Source organism: Symphalangus syndactylus, chromosome 17 (assembly GCF_028878055.3).
Source record: "Symphalangus syndactylus isolate Jambi chromosome 17, NHGRI_mSymSyn1-v2.1_pri, whole genome shotgun sequence".
Classification (NCBI taxonomy): domain Eukaryota; kingdom Metazoa; phylum Chordata; class Mammalia; order Primates; family Hylobatidae; genus Symphalangus; species Symphalangus syndactylus.
Window position 1 is genome coordinate 10012459 of NC_072439.2, and position 15780 is coordinate 10028238.

Consider the following 15780-nt stretch of genomic DNA (forward strand, 5'->3'; position numbering starts at 1 on the left):
GGGGCTACAGGCGCCCACCACCACGCCTGGCTAATTTTTGTATTTTTAGTAGAGACGGGGTTTCACCATGTTGGCCAGGCTGGTCTCAAATTCCTGACCTCAGGCAATCTGCCTGCCTCGGGCCTCCCAAAGTGTTGGGATTATAGGCGTGAGCCACTGCGCATGGTCAATATGTAGAATTAAAGATAACACAAAAGGCAGGGGACAGGTAAATTGAGTTAAACTGTTTCTGGCATTGTAGGGGAACTAGAATGTACTTATTTCAAGCTGTGAGGCCCAGTGTGGTGGCTCACTCCTGTAACGTCAGCACTTTGGGAGGCTGAGGTCACTGGAGGTCAGGAGTTCAAGACCAGCATGGCTAACACAGTGAAACCTCATCTCTACTAAAAACACAAAAATTAGCTGGGGATAGTGGCATGTGCCCGTAGTCCCAGCTACTTGGGAGGCTGAGGCAGGAGAATCGCTTGAGCCCAGGAGGTGGAGGTTGCAGTGAGCCGAGATCACACCACAGTACTTCAGCCTGGGCAACAGAGCAAGACTCTGTCTCAAAAAAAAAATGTAGACTGTGATAAGTCAATAATTCATGTTGTAATCTCTAAAGCACTAAAGCTAAAACTTATAAGCTGAAACAGGAGGACGAAATAAACCTATTTAATTAATCCAAAGGAACATATAAAAAAATTAAAAAACAAAGAACAGGCCAGGTCCAGTGGCTCACACCTGTAATCCCAGCACTTTGGGAGGCCAAGGTGGGTGGATCACAAGGTCAGGAGATCGAGACCATCCTGACCAACATGGAGACACCCTGTCTCTACTAAAAATACAAAATTAAGTCAGGTGCGGTGGCTCACGCCTGTAATCCCAGCACTTTGGGAGGCTGAGGCAGGCGGATCACAAGGTTAGGAGATCGAGACCATCCTGGCTAACATGGTGAAACCTCGTCTCTACTAAAAATACAAAACATTAGCCAGGCGTCATGGCGGGCACCTGCAGTCCCAGCTACTCAGGAGGCTGAGGCAGGAGAATGGCATGAACCCAGGAGGCGGAGCTTGCAGTGAGCTGAGATCACGCCACTGCACTCCAGCCTGGGCAACAGAGCGAGACACTGCCTCAGAAAAAGTAAGTAAGTAAATAAATAAATGAATAAAATAAAAATACAAAATTAGCCAGGCGTAGTGGCAGATGCCTGTAATCCCAGCTACTTGGGAGGCTAAGGTAGGAGAATCACTTGAACCCAGGAGGTGGAGGCTGCAGTGAAGTAAGATCACATCACTGCACTCCAGCCTGGGCAACAAGAGTGAGACTCTGTCTCAAAAAATGAAAACAAAAACAAACACACAAAAAACAACAGATGGAACACACAGAAAGCAAAGAGCAAGACAGTGGCATTACACAATTGTTTTATAATTACATGACATACAAGTGATCTAAAAAATGTAAATGGACTAAAAAGTCTATTAAAAGACAATGATTTTCTCAGACAATTAAAAATAAGATCTAGGTCGGACACAGTGGCTCACACCTATAATCCCAGGACATTGGGAGGCCGAAGTGGACAGGTCACTTGAGGTCTAGAGATTGAGACCAGCCTGGCCAACACGGTGAAACCCCATCTCTACTAAAAATACAAAAATTAGCTGGGCATGGCCGCGGACGCCTATAATTGCAGCTACTTGGGAGGCTGAGGGGGAAGAATTGCTTGAACCTGGGAGACGGAGGCTGCCGTGAGTAGAGATTATGCCATTGCACTCCAGAGAGTCCGTCTCAAAAATCAAGATTTAAACATGTGCCATTTAAACAAATACACTTCAAATACAGGAATCTAGAACGGTAAAAAGAATGGGAAAAAAACATGCAAACACTAAACAAATCAACAAAAAGCTGCCGTGGTCACACTGATGGTAGATGAAGTACTTATTTACGGTAAGAAGAATCACTACAAAGAGACATGCCATGATGGTAAAACAAACAACTCAACACAAAGACAAAGCAATCTTAATGTGTATGCACTTAATGATAAAGCTGCAATGTGAAGTAAAAATGGACAGAATTAGAAAGGGGAAATAGACAATCCACAATCAGAGGGGTCATTAACAATTCAGTAAATATAACAAGCAGCCAAACAATTTAAGTGAGAATATAGATGATGTGAACAACAATTACCCAACAGATCCAAGGGAATACACGGAAAATTCCACCCAACAATGGCACAACACACTCTTTTCAAACACGTACAACATTTACCAAAACAGATCAAATACTGGTCATAAAGTGAGGTGCAACTAATTACAAAGAACTGAAATCACAGAGTATGTTTTCTGACAATAGTGTAATTCAATTAAAAATCAGTAAAAGGAGGCCGGGCGCGGTGGCTCACGCCTGTAATCCCAGCACTTTGGGAGGCCAAGGCGTGCACATCACGAGGTCAAGAGATCGAGACCATCCTGGTTAACACGGTGAAACCCCGTCTCTACTAAAAAATACAAAAAACTAGCCAGATGTGGTGGCGGGCGCCTGTAGTCCCAGCTACTCGGGAGGCTGAGGCAGAACAACAGCGTGAACCCAGGAGGCGGAACTTGCAGTGTGCCGAGATCACGCCATGCACTCCAACCTGGGCCACAGGCGAGACTCCGTCTCAAAAAAAAAAAAAAAAATCAGTAAAAAGGCTGGGCACTGGCTCATGCCTGTAATCCCAGCTCTTTGGGAGGCCAAGGTGGGCGGATCACCTGAGGCCAGGAGTTCGAGACCAGCCTGGCCAACACGGTGAAACCCCGTCTCTACTAAAAATACAAAAATTAGCCGGGCGTGGTGGCGGGTGCCTGTAGTCCCAGCTACTCAGGAGGCTGCGGCAGGAGAACCGTTTGAACCTTGGAGGCGGAGTTTCCAGTGAGTCAATATTGCACCACTGAACTCCAGCCTGGGCAATAGAGCGAGACTCTGTCACACACACACAAAAAAAGTAAAAAACAGAAATCCAGCAACAGACAGACATGAACAAGGCTAAAGTTAGTCCTTTGTAAAGAGTAATACAGTTGATGAAACTTTTTGTTTTCGTTTTTGTTTCTTGACATAGAGTCTCGCTCTGTCACCCAGGCTGCAGTACAATGGCGAAATCTCGGCTCACTGTAAGCTCGGCCTCCCGGGTTCAAGTGATTCTCCTGCCTCAGTCTCCTTAGTAGCTGGGACTACAGTTGCGCGCCACCATGCTCAGCTAATTTTTGTATTTTTAGTAGAGACAGGGTTTCACCATGTTGGTCAGGCTGGTCTCAAACTCCTGACCTCGTGATCCGCCCACCTCAGCCTCCCAAAGTGCTGGGATTAAAGGCATAAGCCCCCACTCCTGGCCTCTTACATCTTAAAGAATAATTCCTCCAGAAGTTAGGAAAAAGGCACACTTCCAAACACATTCAGGAAAGCATCATAACCAAAACCAGACATGGACAAATAAAAATAAAAGGACAGGCCAGTACCTCCATGAACACACACGCAAAAATCATAAATGTGAGCACATCAAACTGAGGAGGGAAGGGATTAAATACATATGTGTTGATTTTCATTAATCCAGGTGCTCACGGCGAGCATGTAATCACTGCAGCAGGGGATATACAGCATTTTCATCAACCAATCAATACATCAACTTGTTTCAGATGTCCACTTAAAGACACCTTACTGCAGGCGGGGTGCAGTGGCTCATGAATGTAATCCCAGCACTCTGGGGGGCTGAGGCGGACAAATCACTTGAGGCCAGGAGTTTGAGACCAGTCTGGGCAACAAGATGAAGCCTGGTCTCTACAAAATATACAAAAAAAAAAAAAATTAGCCGGTGTGTGGTGGCGCACATCTGTAGTCCCAGCTACTCGGGAGACTGCAGCATGAGAATCACTTGAGCCCGGGAGCAGAGGGAGCAGTGAGCCAAGATCGCGCCATGGCACTCCAGCCTGAGCTACAGAGCAAGACTTTGTCCGAAAAACTAAATAGATAGATAAATAAATAAAATTTAAATTTAAAAAATAGATACATAAAATTTAAATTAAAAAATAAATAAAATTTAAATTTAAAAAAATGTGTCATTGCAGGGGTTCCCACTACTGGTCCGTGGCCTGTTAGGAACTGGCCACACAGCGGGAGGTGAGTGGCAGGCGGGCCAGCATCACTGCCTGAGCTCCACCTCCTGTCAGATCAGTGGTGGCATTAGATCCTCACAGGAGCGCAAATCCCACCGTGAACTGCACACACCAGGGATGCAGGCTGCACACTCCTCATGAGAATCTAATGCCTGATGATCTGAGGTGGAACGGTCTCCTCCTGAAACCACGCCCCCTACTCCAACATCCGTGGAAAAACTGTCTTCCACGAAACCAGTCCCTGGTGCCAAAAAAGGTTGGGAACCACCGTCTCACTGGATCTGCCTTGTAGATTCATTAACACTGAACTCACGGCCAGCAACACCAGGGCTCACACCTGAGTGGAGTTTCTCGAATTTTCTCTGAAAGGCACATCATAGCCTTCTTCCACTTAAGAACACTAGACAGAACGTCAGCATTACATTTAGGGGCCACTTTAAACTGTCAAGTAGCCAACACAACGCACAACGGTGTGAAAAATGGCATTAAGTACAAGGTAGGAAAGGCACTTGCTCACAATAAAAGATCTGAGAGACAAGACAGAGCAGCATCTTGTCCCACCTCGGCTGGAACTGCACATCAGGTCATTCACCTTCACTGACACTCTACACACATGTGCTGGCGCCTGACCATAAAGGTGTTGCGAGTTTTGATTTGGGGTTTCAAATAAATTTTAGCAAGTAGGCAATTCACCAGTACAGAACTCACACATAATGAGGACTGAGTTCATGTGATACACAAACACAAGACAGAACACTTCACGGCCAGGAAGCGCATTTATTCCACCGTGCACAGTTAATTTAACGTTTGAAAATCAATTTATGGGCCGGGCGCAGTGGCTCACGCCTGTAATCCCAGCACTTTGGGAGGCCAAGGCAGGCGGATCACCTGAGGTCGGGAGTTCGAGATCAGCCTGGCCAACATGGTGAAACCCCGTCTCTGCTAAAAATACAAAAATTAGCCGGGCGTGGTGGCGGGCGCCTGTAGTCCCAGCTACTCGGGAGGCTGAGGCAGGAGAATGGCGTGAACCCGGGACGCGGAGCTTGCAGTGAGCCGAGATTATGCTACCGCACTCCAGCCTGGGCAACAGAGCAAGACTCCATCTCAAAAAAAAAAAAAAAGATTAAAACTTGTCAGTTGCCAAAAAAATAAGTTTTAATCTTAAAACTTATATAGATATGCAATGAAAACTTACAAAGTTAGAAGACTTGCACCACCTCAGACTTCCTTGTAACCTGTAACAACTGAGACAGTGGCAATGACTCAGGGTGAGACAAGACACACCTCACAGGCACCTGATTTATCACAAAGGCACCACTGCAACTCAGTGGAGGAGACAACGGACTTTTGTTGTTTTTATTTTTATTTTTTATCTTTTTTGAGACAGTCTCGCTCTGTCGCCCAGGCTGGAGTGCAGTGGTGGGATCTCGGCTCACTGCAAGCTCCGCCTCCCGGGTTCACGCCATTCTCCTGCCTCAGCCTCCCGAGTAGCTGGGACTACAGGCACCCGCCACCACGCCCGGCTAATTTTTTTGTATTTTTAGTAGAGACGGGGTTTCACCATGTTGGCCAGGATGGTCTCAATCTCCTGACCTCAAGTAATCCTCCCACTTCGGTCTCCCAAAGTGCTGGGATTACAGGTGTGAGCCACCGCGCCTGGCCACCATACACCAAAATGTAAACTAAGTTGGATCACAGCCTTAAATGTGAAAGGAAAAACAATAAATCTTCTAGAAAGAAACGTGGAAGAATATCTCCAAGAGCCTGAGGTAAGCAGAACACACACACACATTATTATTCAAATAAAGATTGGTAAGTTGGACTTTATTAAAATTAAAGACATCACTAAGAGAGTCAACGGGCAAATCACAAACTGGAGAAAACAGCAGCAGTGCACAAAGCCCACAAGGACTTGTTTCCAGAACATGTAAATGACTACAAATCAGAAAGGGAAAGATAACAAAACGGGGGAAAGCTTGGAGCACGCAAAGAGAGAATATCTAAATGGCCAATACACCTGCAAAAGGTGCTCACCGGGGAAATGCCAATTAAAACCACAATGGGACAGGAGTCCATATCTACCAGGAGGGCTAAAATTCAGGCAAATTCACCCTCAGTGGCAAACACCGAGAATGTGGAGCAACTCCCACAAATCATTAGTGAGAAACTCAAGCAGTATGCGTCACCCTAAGCACACGCCTCCCACACGACTCCCCGCTGTCCATCAAGTGCTGAGTGCCTACGTCCACTAACGACACACACGAGGGCATTCACAGCCCACAGCTGAACCAACCATGACCGCAGCCCATGGCAGAAAGGGTGGGCAAATGTGGCATCCAAACCAAGGACCACAATGGAACACACACGACACACACAACCACACAGATGACTCAAATGACAGATGTCATCATAATGCAATACACACGACACACACAACCATGCAGACGACTCAAATGACACAGATGTCATCACAATGCAATACCCACAACCACACAGACGACTCGAATGACACAGGTGTCATCACAATGCAATACATAAGACACACACAACCACACAGATGACTCAAATGACAGATGTCATCACAATGCAATACACAAGACACACACACAACCACAGCATCCAAACCAAGGACCACAATGGAACACACAGGACTCAAAAACCACGGCATCCAAACCAAGGACCACAATGCAATACACAAGACACACAACCACGCAGACGACTCAAATGACACAGACGTCATCACAATGCAATAAAGACACACACAACTACACAGACGACTCAAATGACAGACGTCATCACAATGCAATACACAAGACACAACCACGCAGATGACTCGAATGACACAGGCACCATGCAATACGCAAGACACACACAACCACGCAGACGACTCGAATGACACAGGCGTCATCACAATGCAATACATAAGACACACACAACCACAAAGACGACTCGAATGATACAGGCGTCATATAAATGCAATACGCAAGACACACACAACCACGGAGACAACTCGAATGACACAGGCGTCATACCAAGTGGGAGGGGCCAGCTGGCATCCCATGGGATGAAGAAGTCCTGGCTGCTCTGGACAGGACACCCTCATGGGGGGTGAGTCAGGGTGGGGAAAGGGCCCTGATGACAGACTCCAGGCCAGGGTTTCTGGGTGAGGGTCCCATGTGTCCCCTCTGACCCTGCCTTCTGGATGTCCCAGCAGCTTGGCTGCACCTTCCTGGCTCCGTCCTCTTCTCACATGTGGCACCTCCCACCAGCCCCAGGAGGATGACTTCTCTTCACGGAGGGTCTGTCTCCCTGGACTCAGTACTTCTGCTGCACCTGTCCCTTCCCACCACCCATCTCAGCCACTGAATCACCTTGGAGAAGGCTCCCGAGCTAGGAGCACTGGCCCAGGGCCTGCGAGGGCTCCAGGGCAAGATAAATGAGACCCAAGTCAACGGGCACGTGACTCCATGCCTCGAAGGGGCAAGAGAGGCTCGATTCTGAACTCTAGTGGGAAAGAGACAAAGGTCAAGCCCAGGAAAGGGAGCACCCTGAAGAGGAGCGGAGCAAGGCAGGGGGTGCAGCGCAGCACCCGGCAGGTCTCTCTGGAGAACGTCTAACCCGGCACAGAGCCATCGAATGCAGCGGCCCTGGCTGTGGGAAGGCGGCTGGAGTCAAGGGCAGGGCAGGGCTGGGTCAGGGGAAGGATGGGCTGCTAAGGGTCTGGCTGCACAGGCTGACGGGACCAGACCCCGATGGAGGGACAGAGCTGGGCAGGGGCAGGCAGCAACAGGCCCACTGCAGGCACGACAGCCTCCCACCTCCTCCAGCCACAGGCTCAGCTGCCCCAGTGAGCGACGCGGGGTGGGGACCTGACCAGACTGTCCAAGGATCTGACGTCCAGCCAGGCCGCTCCCCTGCAGAAGTGGGTTCCGCCTCCTCTCCCCAGGCCCTACTCACTCTTCTCACAGTGCCGGTTCAAGTGCAGGTTGCTGAGGTCAGCTTGGAACTGAGGTCCCACCATGATGTCCTGCAAAGCAAAGGCCTGGGAATCAGGACACTGAGGAGCATCTAGGCCGGGCGGGAGGCTGGCTGCAGCGTGCTGTGGCAGGCTTACGTGGAGGGGCCACTGTCTAGACCCCAGACCCATCTGTGCCGTCTACCTGCTGATGCCCAGTTCTGGGGTCTGAGGGTGGGAGGCAGAGGCCTGGGTGTGTGAGGGGTGAGGCCGTGTCCTGACGCCCGGCCTGTCAGAGGCCCAGACAGGATGTCGGAGGACAAACACTCTGGGTCAGCAGCAGGGGCCCAGGCTCCGGTCCAAAGCACCTGTGGCTGGTCCCAGGCCACCCTGCGGTCAAGCAGCACGTCTCTCCTCTAAGAAGGGGCACAAACCCAGGGAGAGGGCTCAGCAGGACCCAGCTGCGGTTACTGCGGCTGAGATACCAGGTTGGGGAGACGGCTGAGCCACAGTCGGGATGCCAGGTTGGGGAGACGGCTGAGCCACAGTCGGGATGCCAGGTTGGGGAGATGGCAGAACCACGCACCTTCTTACATTTGTTGGCAGGAAGAGAGTCCTCCTCGGTGTCAGAGGAGGCAGAAGAGCCAGGCTCTCTGTCTTCATCAGCCAGGAAACGAGCTTTGGGAAAACAGAGGCAGGTCCCCCAGGGTCTCCACTGCCTGCAGCCTATACAACCCCTTCTCTCCACTCCCACTCTCCATCCACCTGATCCCCAGGCCGTGACCCTCTCTCTGGCCAGACACTGGGTACACAGATGGGCATAGGACCCAGGACCAGGGATGCACCTTTGAAGAAAGAGGCCTTCCCTTCTATGCGGCTGCTGCACCTCTGGGCCCCGAGACCTCAGTTCCCAGGAAAGCCAGCACAGAGGCTTGTGAAGGAGGCCGGTTCTGGGGATGCTGTCCCTGGATCTGCTAGGGGAACCAACATGTTCCCTACTTGTTTAAACCAAATCGCTCTGAGAGTCCAGTCTCACTGGCCAGCGTAGGGGAGAACAAAGCACCCCCAGGGCTACTGACACTTCCCGCCAGGCAGACACCCTCATCTGTGATGAGTTCTTGGCCTGCATCAGCCCAAGGACCCTTCATCAAGCATCACGGCTGCCTGGCAGGGGGCCTAGCTGCAGTGGAGTACGGGGACAGTCACCTACATCCACTCCGGTTAGGGAAGAGGTCGGAGGCCTCGTGGGAGGTCACGGACGGGGTGAGGTCGTCAGCAGATGACTGCGTCTCTTCCTCTTCTTCCCCTGAAAGCAAATCCTTCGCTATTTGTTCCTTTAAAAAAAAAAAAAAGTACAGAACATTTTACAGTTTAACAATCTCTCAATGCCACTAACGATAACAACAGTAAAGACACTGGCAGCGCCCTGAGGCTCACATGGGGCTGCTATTCTCATTCTGCAGAGGGTGCACAGTGTGGGGGGAGCAGGGATGGCACGGAGACACGTGGGAGCCCACACCCAGCCACCAGAGCCGGAGACAGTTAGAGCTGCCACTGGGCACACGCCCAGAGTGCATGGCTCTTGCTCTGCCTGTGCATTTGGTTTTAACCGTCTACAATGCAGCCCTCCCCTGCTCCCAACACCCAAGCCTCAACCTGTGACCTCTGGGTACAGAATGGCAGAGAGACCAGTCGTGGGGAGGCCCCGATGTGCCCCTCCACCCACCCAAGCCAGAATGACATGTGGCCCGGGGTTAAGGCTAGGGTCCAGCCCCATGCCCATGGCCATTCCAACCCCAGGGAAGTGGTCACAGGTACATTCTGCTTATTCTGGGGAGTTTTGTGCCTCCTCTCACTGAACACTACCCCCGCAGAGAGGCAGCCCCAGGCCCCCCCACCTTCAGCTGCGAGCCAGTTCCAGGAAGGGCCCTTACTCACCTTGTCCAGGGTCATGTCTGGGAGGTTCGGGTCCACGTCACCACCCTCACTCTCCCGGTCTGAAATGGGGTCTGATGCCTCGTAGCCATAGAGCGCAAGCAGCTCATCGAAGGGCATGTCGTTGCTCTGAGTTGGGGAAGGGAACAAGGCCCCATCAGGAGAGACTGCTCTGGGGGTTCCTGTCCCTGTCCCTTTACCTGAGCCTCATTGGCCACAACCAGGGCCACTCTGTCACACCCACAGCAACTCCCCACATGGCAGCACTCCCCAGCCAGACCTCAGGCCCAGTCCTTCATCCAAGAGCTCCTTCACAATCCCTCAGAGAGGCACCAGAGCCTAGGGGTCACCGGCCAGGGAAGAGGGCACCACCCTGCCCACAGTGCCTTCTTGCACAGGGTGAATTACAGGAATACAAGGATGGTGCGACACAGGGTGAATTACAGGAATACAAGGATGGTGCGACACCTGGCAATTTACTATTGTAACTCAACATCAATATATTAAAGGGGAAAAAAGTTATCTGAAAAAGGCACTTGGTAAAATCCGGCATCTATTCCTGATTTAAAAAAAAAAAAAAAAAAGAACCCTCAGAAAACTACATAAACAGGCCAGACACAGTGGTTCACATCTGTAACCCTAGCATTTTGGAAGGCTACAGTAGGCAGATCACTTGAGGCCAGGAGTTCGAGACCAGCCTGGGCAACACAGCGAAATCCCGTCTCCACTAAAAATACAAAAATTAGCTGCGCTTGGTGGCACCCGCCTGTAGTCTCAGCTACTCAGGAGCTGAAGCACAAGAACCACTTGTACTCGGGAGGCGGAGGTTGCGATGAGCCAAGATCACACCACTGCACTCCAGCCTGGGTGGTAGAGTGAGAATCTGTCTTAAAATAAAAAATAAAAAAGAAGAAGAAAACTACGTAAACAGATGGATGCCTCACTGATATAATGGAGAAGCTGTCAATTCACGCTGGATCAAAAATGAGTAACCAGAGAAGCCCCCATCACGATCTGGAACAAGAGCACTGTGATTAATGAACACTGTTTTGATGCTCTGAGCCAATGCAATATGACAAGAAGTAGAAATAAGGCATGTAATTCCTGAGAAGGAAGAGATGCGAACTATCAACGTTGTGCTCTCCAGTGCTGCTTTCAAATCCTTCTGTCCTCCCTTGTGTGAGCCTCTATTCCACGGAGGCTAGTCCTGCCTGCTCAGACTCCACCCTGACCCCTGTGGGTCACTTTTAGCTTCCAACTTCCGGAACACTCCCTCTCATTCTCTCAAGATGTCAGCACTGGCCTCCCCTCCACCCCAGCTCCTGCCCAGACTCATCCTGGGGGCTTCAAGTCCACATAGAAACCTCCCAGCCTAGTCCCAGCCCTTCCCCAGGCAGAACATCTACACTGAGTCCCCCTTTTGTTCTCTCACAGGACCCCATGGACAGAACAGATTCTGTATGCCCATTACCTTCAGGATTATGCAGGCGGGAAGGTTGACACAGTGGTCCAGAGGCTCTTGGGTTGCCTGGACCTCTCCAGAGTAGCCCAAGGTGAAGCCCCTTTCCTAAGAGCACTTAGCCGTGATTTCCGTTTTGGGCTTCATTGATGCTTGCACTGATGGTGCAGCATTGGCAGCCGGCAAGAGCCCAGTGCCCGTGGAAGCTGCAGCCAGTGCATCCCTGCCCACAAGTCACTGCTGTCACATTCCTCACAGATCAAAAGCAAACACCCCAGCTTCGCTTCAGAAGATGCTGGACAGCCAGGCATGGTGGCTCACGCCTGTAATCCCAGCGCTTTGGGAGGCTGAGGCAGGTGGATCACGAGATCAGGAGTTTGAGACCAGCCTAACTAACATGGAGAAACCCCGTCTCTACTAAAATACAAAAATTAGCTGGGGATGGTGGTAGGTTCCTGTAATCCCAGGGAGAATCGCTTGAACCTAGGAGGCAGAGATTGCAGTGAGCCAAGATCGTGCTACTGCACTCCAGCCTGGGTGTCGAGAGCAAGACTCCGTCTCAAAAAAAAAAAAAAAAAAAAAAAAAAAAGAAAAAAAAGGTGCTGGACAAAGTGAGCATTTTGTTAAGTCTCACCCTGCGCAGATGTTTCCATGTGCTGTGAGGGCATGGGAAGCATGCAGAATGCACCTGCTGCATACCAAAGTGAGGTGGTTCCCTCAAGGAACCACATGCATGGAACAAGTGGTGAGATGAAGAGGCTGTTCCTGGTCGTTTCACCTGAAAGAATGCTGGCCAACTATAGCCGCTCAGACAGGCACCTGGCAGGCGCTGCCCTGTATGCAAGCCAGGGGGGCTGTTACTTCAAACAGCTGACCATAACTGCTGCAATGGTAAAACTCAAGATTTTGAAAAACTTGGGTTTGACAACATGAACTTGCCAAATTTCTAATATTCAAAAAACTTATAGGCCGGGTGCAGTGGCTCACGCCTGTAATCCCAGCACTTTGGAAGGTCGAGGCGGGTGGATTACAAGGTCAGGAGATCGAGACCATCCTGGCTAACACGATGAAACCCCATCTCTACTAAAAAAAAACAAAAAATTAGCCAGGCGAAGTGGCAGGCGCCTGTAGTCCCAGCTACTCGGGAGGCTGAGGCAGGAGAATGGAATGAACCTGGGAGGCAGAGCTTGCAGTGAGCTGAGATCGTGCCACTGCACTCCAGCCTGGGCAACAGCAAGACTCTGTCTCAAAAAAAAAAAAAAAACTTATGATGAGGCTGGTAGTGATATTAACTGTTAGAGTCAACCCTAACCCCCAACATGACTATATTTGGAGATGGGGCCTTTACAGAGGTAATTAAGGTTCAAGGAGGCCATGAGGGTGGGGCCCTGATCCAACAAGATTAGTGTCCTTTTAAGAAAAACAACAGAAGGCTCCCTCTTGTTCTCTGTCCACCATGTGAGGACACAGCAAGCCAAGAAGAGAGGTGGCACCAGAACCCACTCTGCTGGACCTTGATCATGGACCTTTCTGCCTCTTGACCTGTGAGGTTCACTGATATGGTCTCAGATTCCACTCCACAACTACTCTCTACAAAACTATCACTTGATGGGTTTTGCTGTAGCATCAAAGAAGAATACCCACAATTATCTGAAAAGCTGTGAAATACTCCTACCTTTTTCAACAACAGATCTGGCTGAGGCTATATTTGTACTTCAACCATAAGAGCCTATCACAACAGATTAATGTCTCCCTTAAAAGACAGAAACTGGCCAGGCGTGGCTCATGCTTGTAATCCAAGCATTTTGGGAGGCCGAGGTGGCAGAATCACGTTGAGGTCAGAAGTTCGAGACCAGCCTGGCCAACATGGTAAAACCTCATCTCTACTAAAAATACAAGTTAGCCAGGCATGGTGGTGGGCGCCTGTAGTCCCAGCTACTCAGGAGGCTAAGGCAGAAGAATCACTTGAACCCGAGAGGTAGAGGTTGCAGTGAGCCCAGATTGCACCACTGCACTCCAGTCTTGGCAACAGAGCGAGACTCTGTCTCCAGAAAAAAAAAAAAAAAGAAACTGGGTCAGGTACAGTGGCTCACACCTATACTCCCAGCACTTTGGGAGGCCTAGGTAGAAAAATTGCTTGAGGCCAACAGTTTGAGACCAACCCTAGCAACATAGCAAGAACTCTACAAAAAAATAAAATAAAAAAGTTAGTGAGGCGTGGTGGTGTGAGACTATAGTTCCAGTTACTCAGGAGGCTGAGGCAGGAGGATCCCGTGAGCCCAGGAGTTTGAGGCTGCAGTAAACTATGATTGCACCACTGCACTCCAGCCTAGGCAAGAGTGAGATCCAGTCTCAAAAAAAAATAAATAAATGTTTTAAAGACAGAACCTTAGCCAGGCGCGGTGGCTCACGCCTATAATCCAGCACTTTGGGAGGCCGAGGTGGGCGGATCACAAGGTCAAGAGTTTGAGACCAGCTTGGCCAACATGGTGAAACCCCATCTCTGCTAAAAATACAAAAATTTGCCGAGCGTGATGGCACGCATCTGTGGTCCCAGCTACTCGGGAGGCTGAGGCAGGAGAATTGCTTGAGCCCAGGAGGCGGAGGATGCAGTGAGCCGAGATCGCACCACTGCACTCCAGCCTGGGAAACAAAGCAAGACTCCATCTCAAAAAAATAAAAAGACAGAAGCTGGATTTTCATATTTCCTTCTACATTCAAAGAGACATGGAAAACTAAAAATTCATTCTTCTAATTTTTTTTCTTTTGGAACAGTTTTCATTTTCATAAAAATATTTATATTAACATGTAACTGACTTATTCAGCCTCCTGGGTAGCTGGGACTACAGACATGCACCACCACGCCTGGCTAATTTTGTATTTTTTTTTTTTGAGACGGAGTCTCGCTGTGTCAGTCAGGCTGGACTGCAGTGGCGCGATCTCACCTCATTTTAAAATGAGTTAGCAAATAAGTATTTTTACATGTCAATTTTTTTTTTTTTTTGAGACACAGTCTTGCTCTGTCCCCCAGGCTGGAGTGCGATGGCCCGATCTCGGCTCACTGCAACCTCCGCCTCTTGGGTTCAAGCGATTCTCCTGCCTCAGTCCTTTGAGTGCTGGGATTATAGGCGCCTGCCACCACGCCCGGCTAATTTTTGTATTTTTAGTAGAGACGGGGTTTCAACATGTTGGCCAGCCTGATCTAGAACTCCTGACCTCAGGTGATCCGCCTACCTTGGCCTCCCAAAGTGCTGGGATTACAGGTGTGAGCCACTGCATCCGGCCAATTTAAATGTCAGTTTTAACTTTTCATGTAATAAAAAAGCAATAGATAAAGCACATTAACAAAGCTCCTTGAAACTCTCGATAATTTTTTTTTTTTTTTTTGAGACGGAGTCTCGCTGTGTCACCCAGGCTGGACTGCAGTGGCAGGATCTCAGCTCACTGCAAGCTCCACTTCCTGGGTTCACGTCATTCTCCCGCTTCAGCCTCCCGGGTAGCTGGGACTACAGGCACCCGCCACCACGCCCGGCTAATTTTGTTTTTGTATTTTTAGTAGAGACAGGGTTTCACCATGTTAGCCAGGATGGTCTCGATCTCCTGACCTCGTGATCCGCCCACCTCGGCCTCCCAAAGTGCTGGGATTACAGGTGTGAGGCACCGCGCCAGGCAATTTTGTATTCTCAGTAGAGATGGGGTTTCAGCACATTGGCCAGGCTGGTCTCGAACTCCTGATCTCAGGTGATCCGCCCGCCTCAGCCTCCCAAAGTGCTAGGATTACAAGCGTGAGCCACTGCGCCCAGCCCGAAACTCTCAATAATTTTTAAGAGTACAAAGCAGGTCCTGAGACCAGAAGATTTCAGAACAGCTGGCTTAATCCTTGACCACCGTGCTGCTCAGAGAGCCCCATGAAAGACCTGGTCTCCACTGAATTTCAGCTCCTAGGACAGCATCTGGCACTTTGCAAAAAGATGTGCAATTCAGCACTTACCAATGTGGAATCTGAGCTGCACAAAAATCATGAGGCTTACCCCGGAGGGCTCCACTCAACACAGGGGCAGGATCACCTTGGCCAAGTACCTGGGAGATGAAGTCCTTCTCCAGCTCCTCCTTGGGCTTGTCTGGGCACCTCGAGGCCTCCTCGCACTCCCCCCGAACACTGTAGTTCTGTGACAGGATCTCTGCGAGGTTGAACTGATGGTCTCCAGAGCCCACGGACACCACTGCGGAGAAGACAGCAGGCCAGGTGAGCACCTTGCCTCGCCTGTCCCAACCATCCTGCCGAGACTACTGACGCCTGGAGAAGC

At 50.0% G+C, this 15780-nt stretch overlaps 1 protein-coding gene across 9 annotated transcripts in view; it reads right to left on the reverse strand.

The window, feature by feature from the left end:
• MIER2 (MIER family member 2) overlaps positions 1-15780 on the reverse strand; it is a 36059-nt gene that overhangs the window by 9071 nt on the left and 11208 nt on the right. For all 9 annotated transcript variants that reach the window (XM_055247642.2, XM_063619981.1, XM_055247644.2 and 6 more), the window contains 5 exons: positions 15554-15696; positions 10018-10143; positions 9290-9413; positions 8666-8757; positions 8082-8151 (listed from right to left, as the gene is read on the reverse strand). In XM_055247642.2, coding sequence (XP_055103617.2) covers positions 8082-8151; positions 8666-8757; positions 9290-9413; positions 10018-10143; positions 15554-15696 — 555 coding nt within the window. The remainder of the gene's footprint in view (positions 1-8081; positions 8152-8665; positions 8758-9289; positions 9414-10017; positions 10144-15553; positions 15697-15780) is intronic.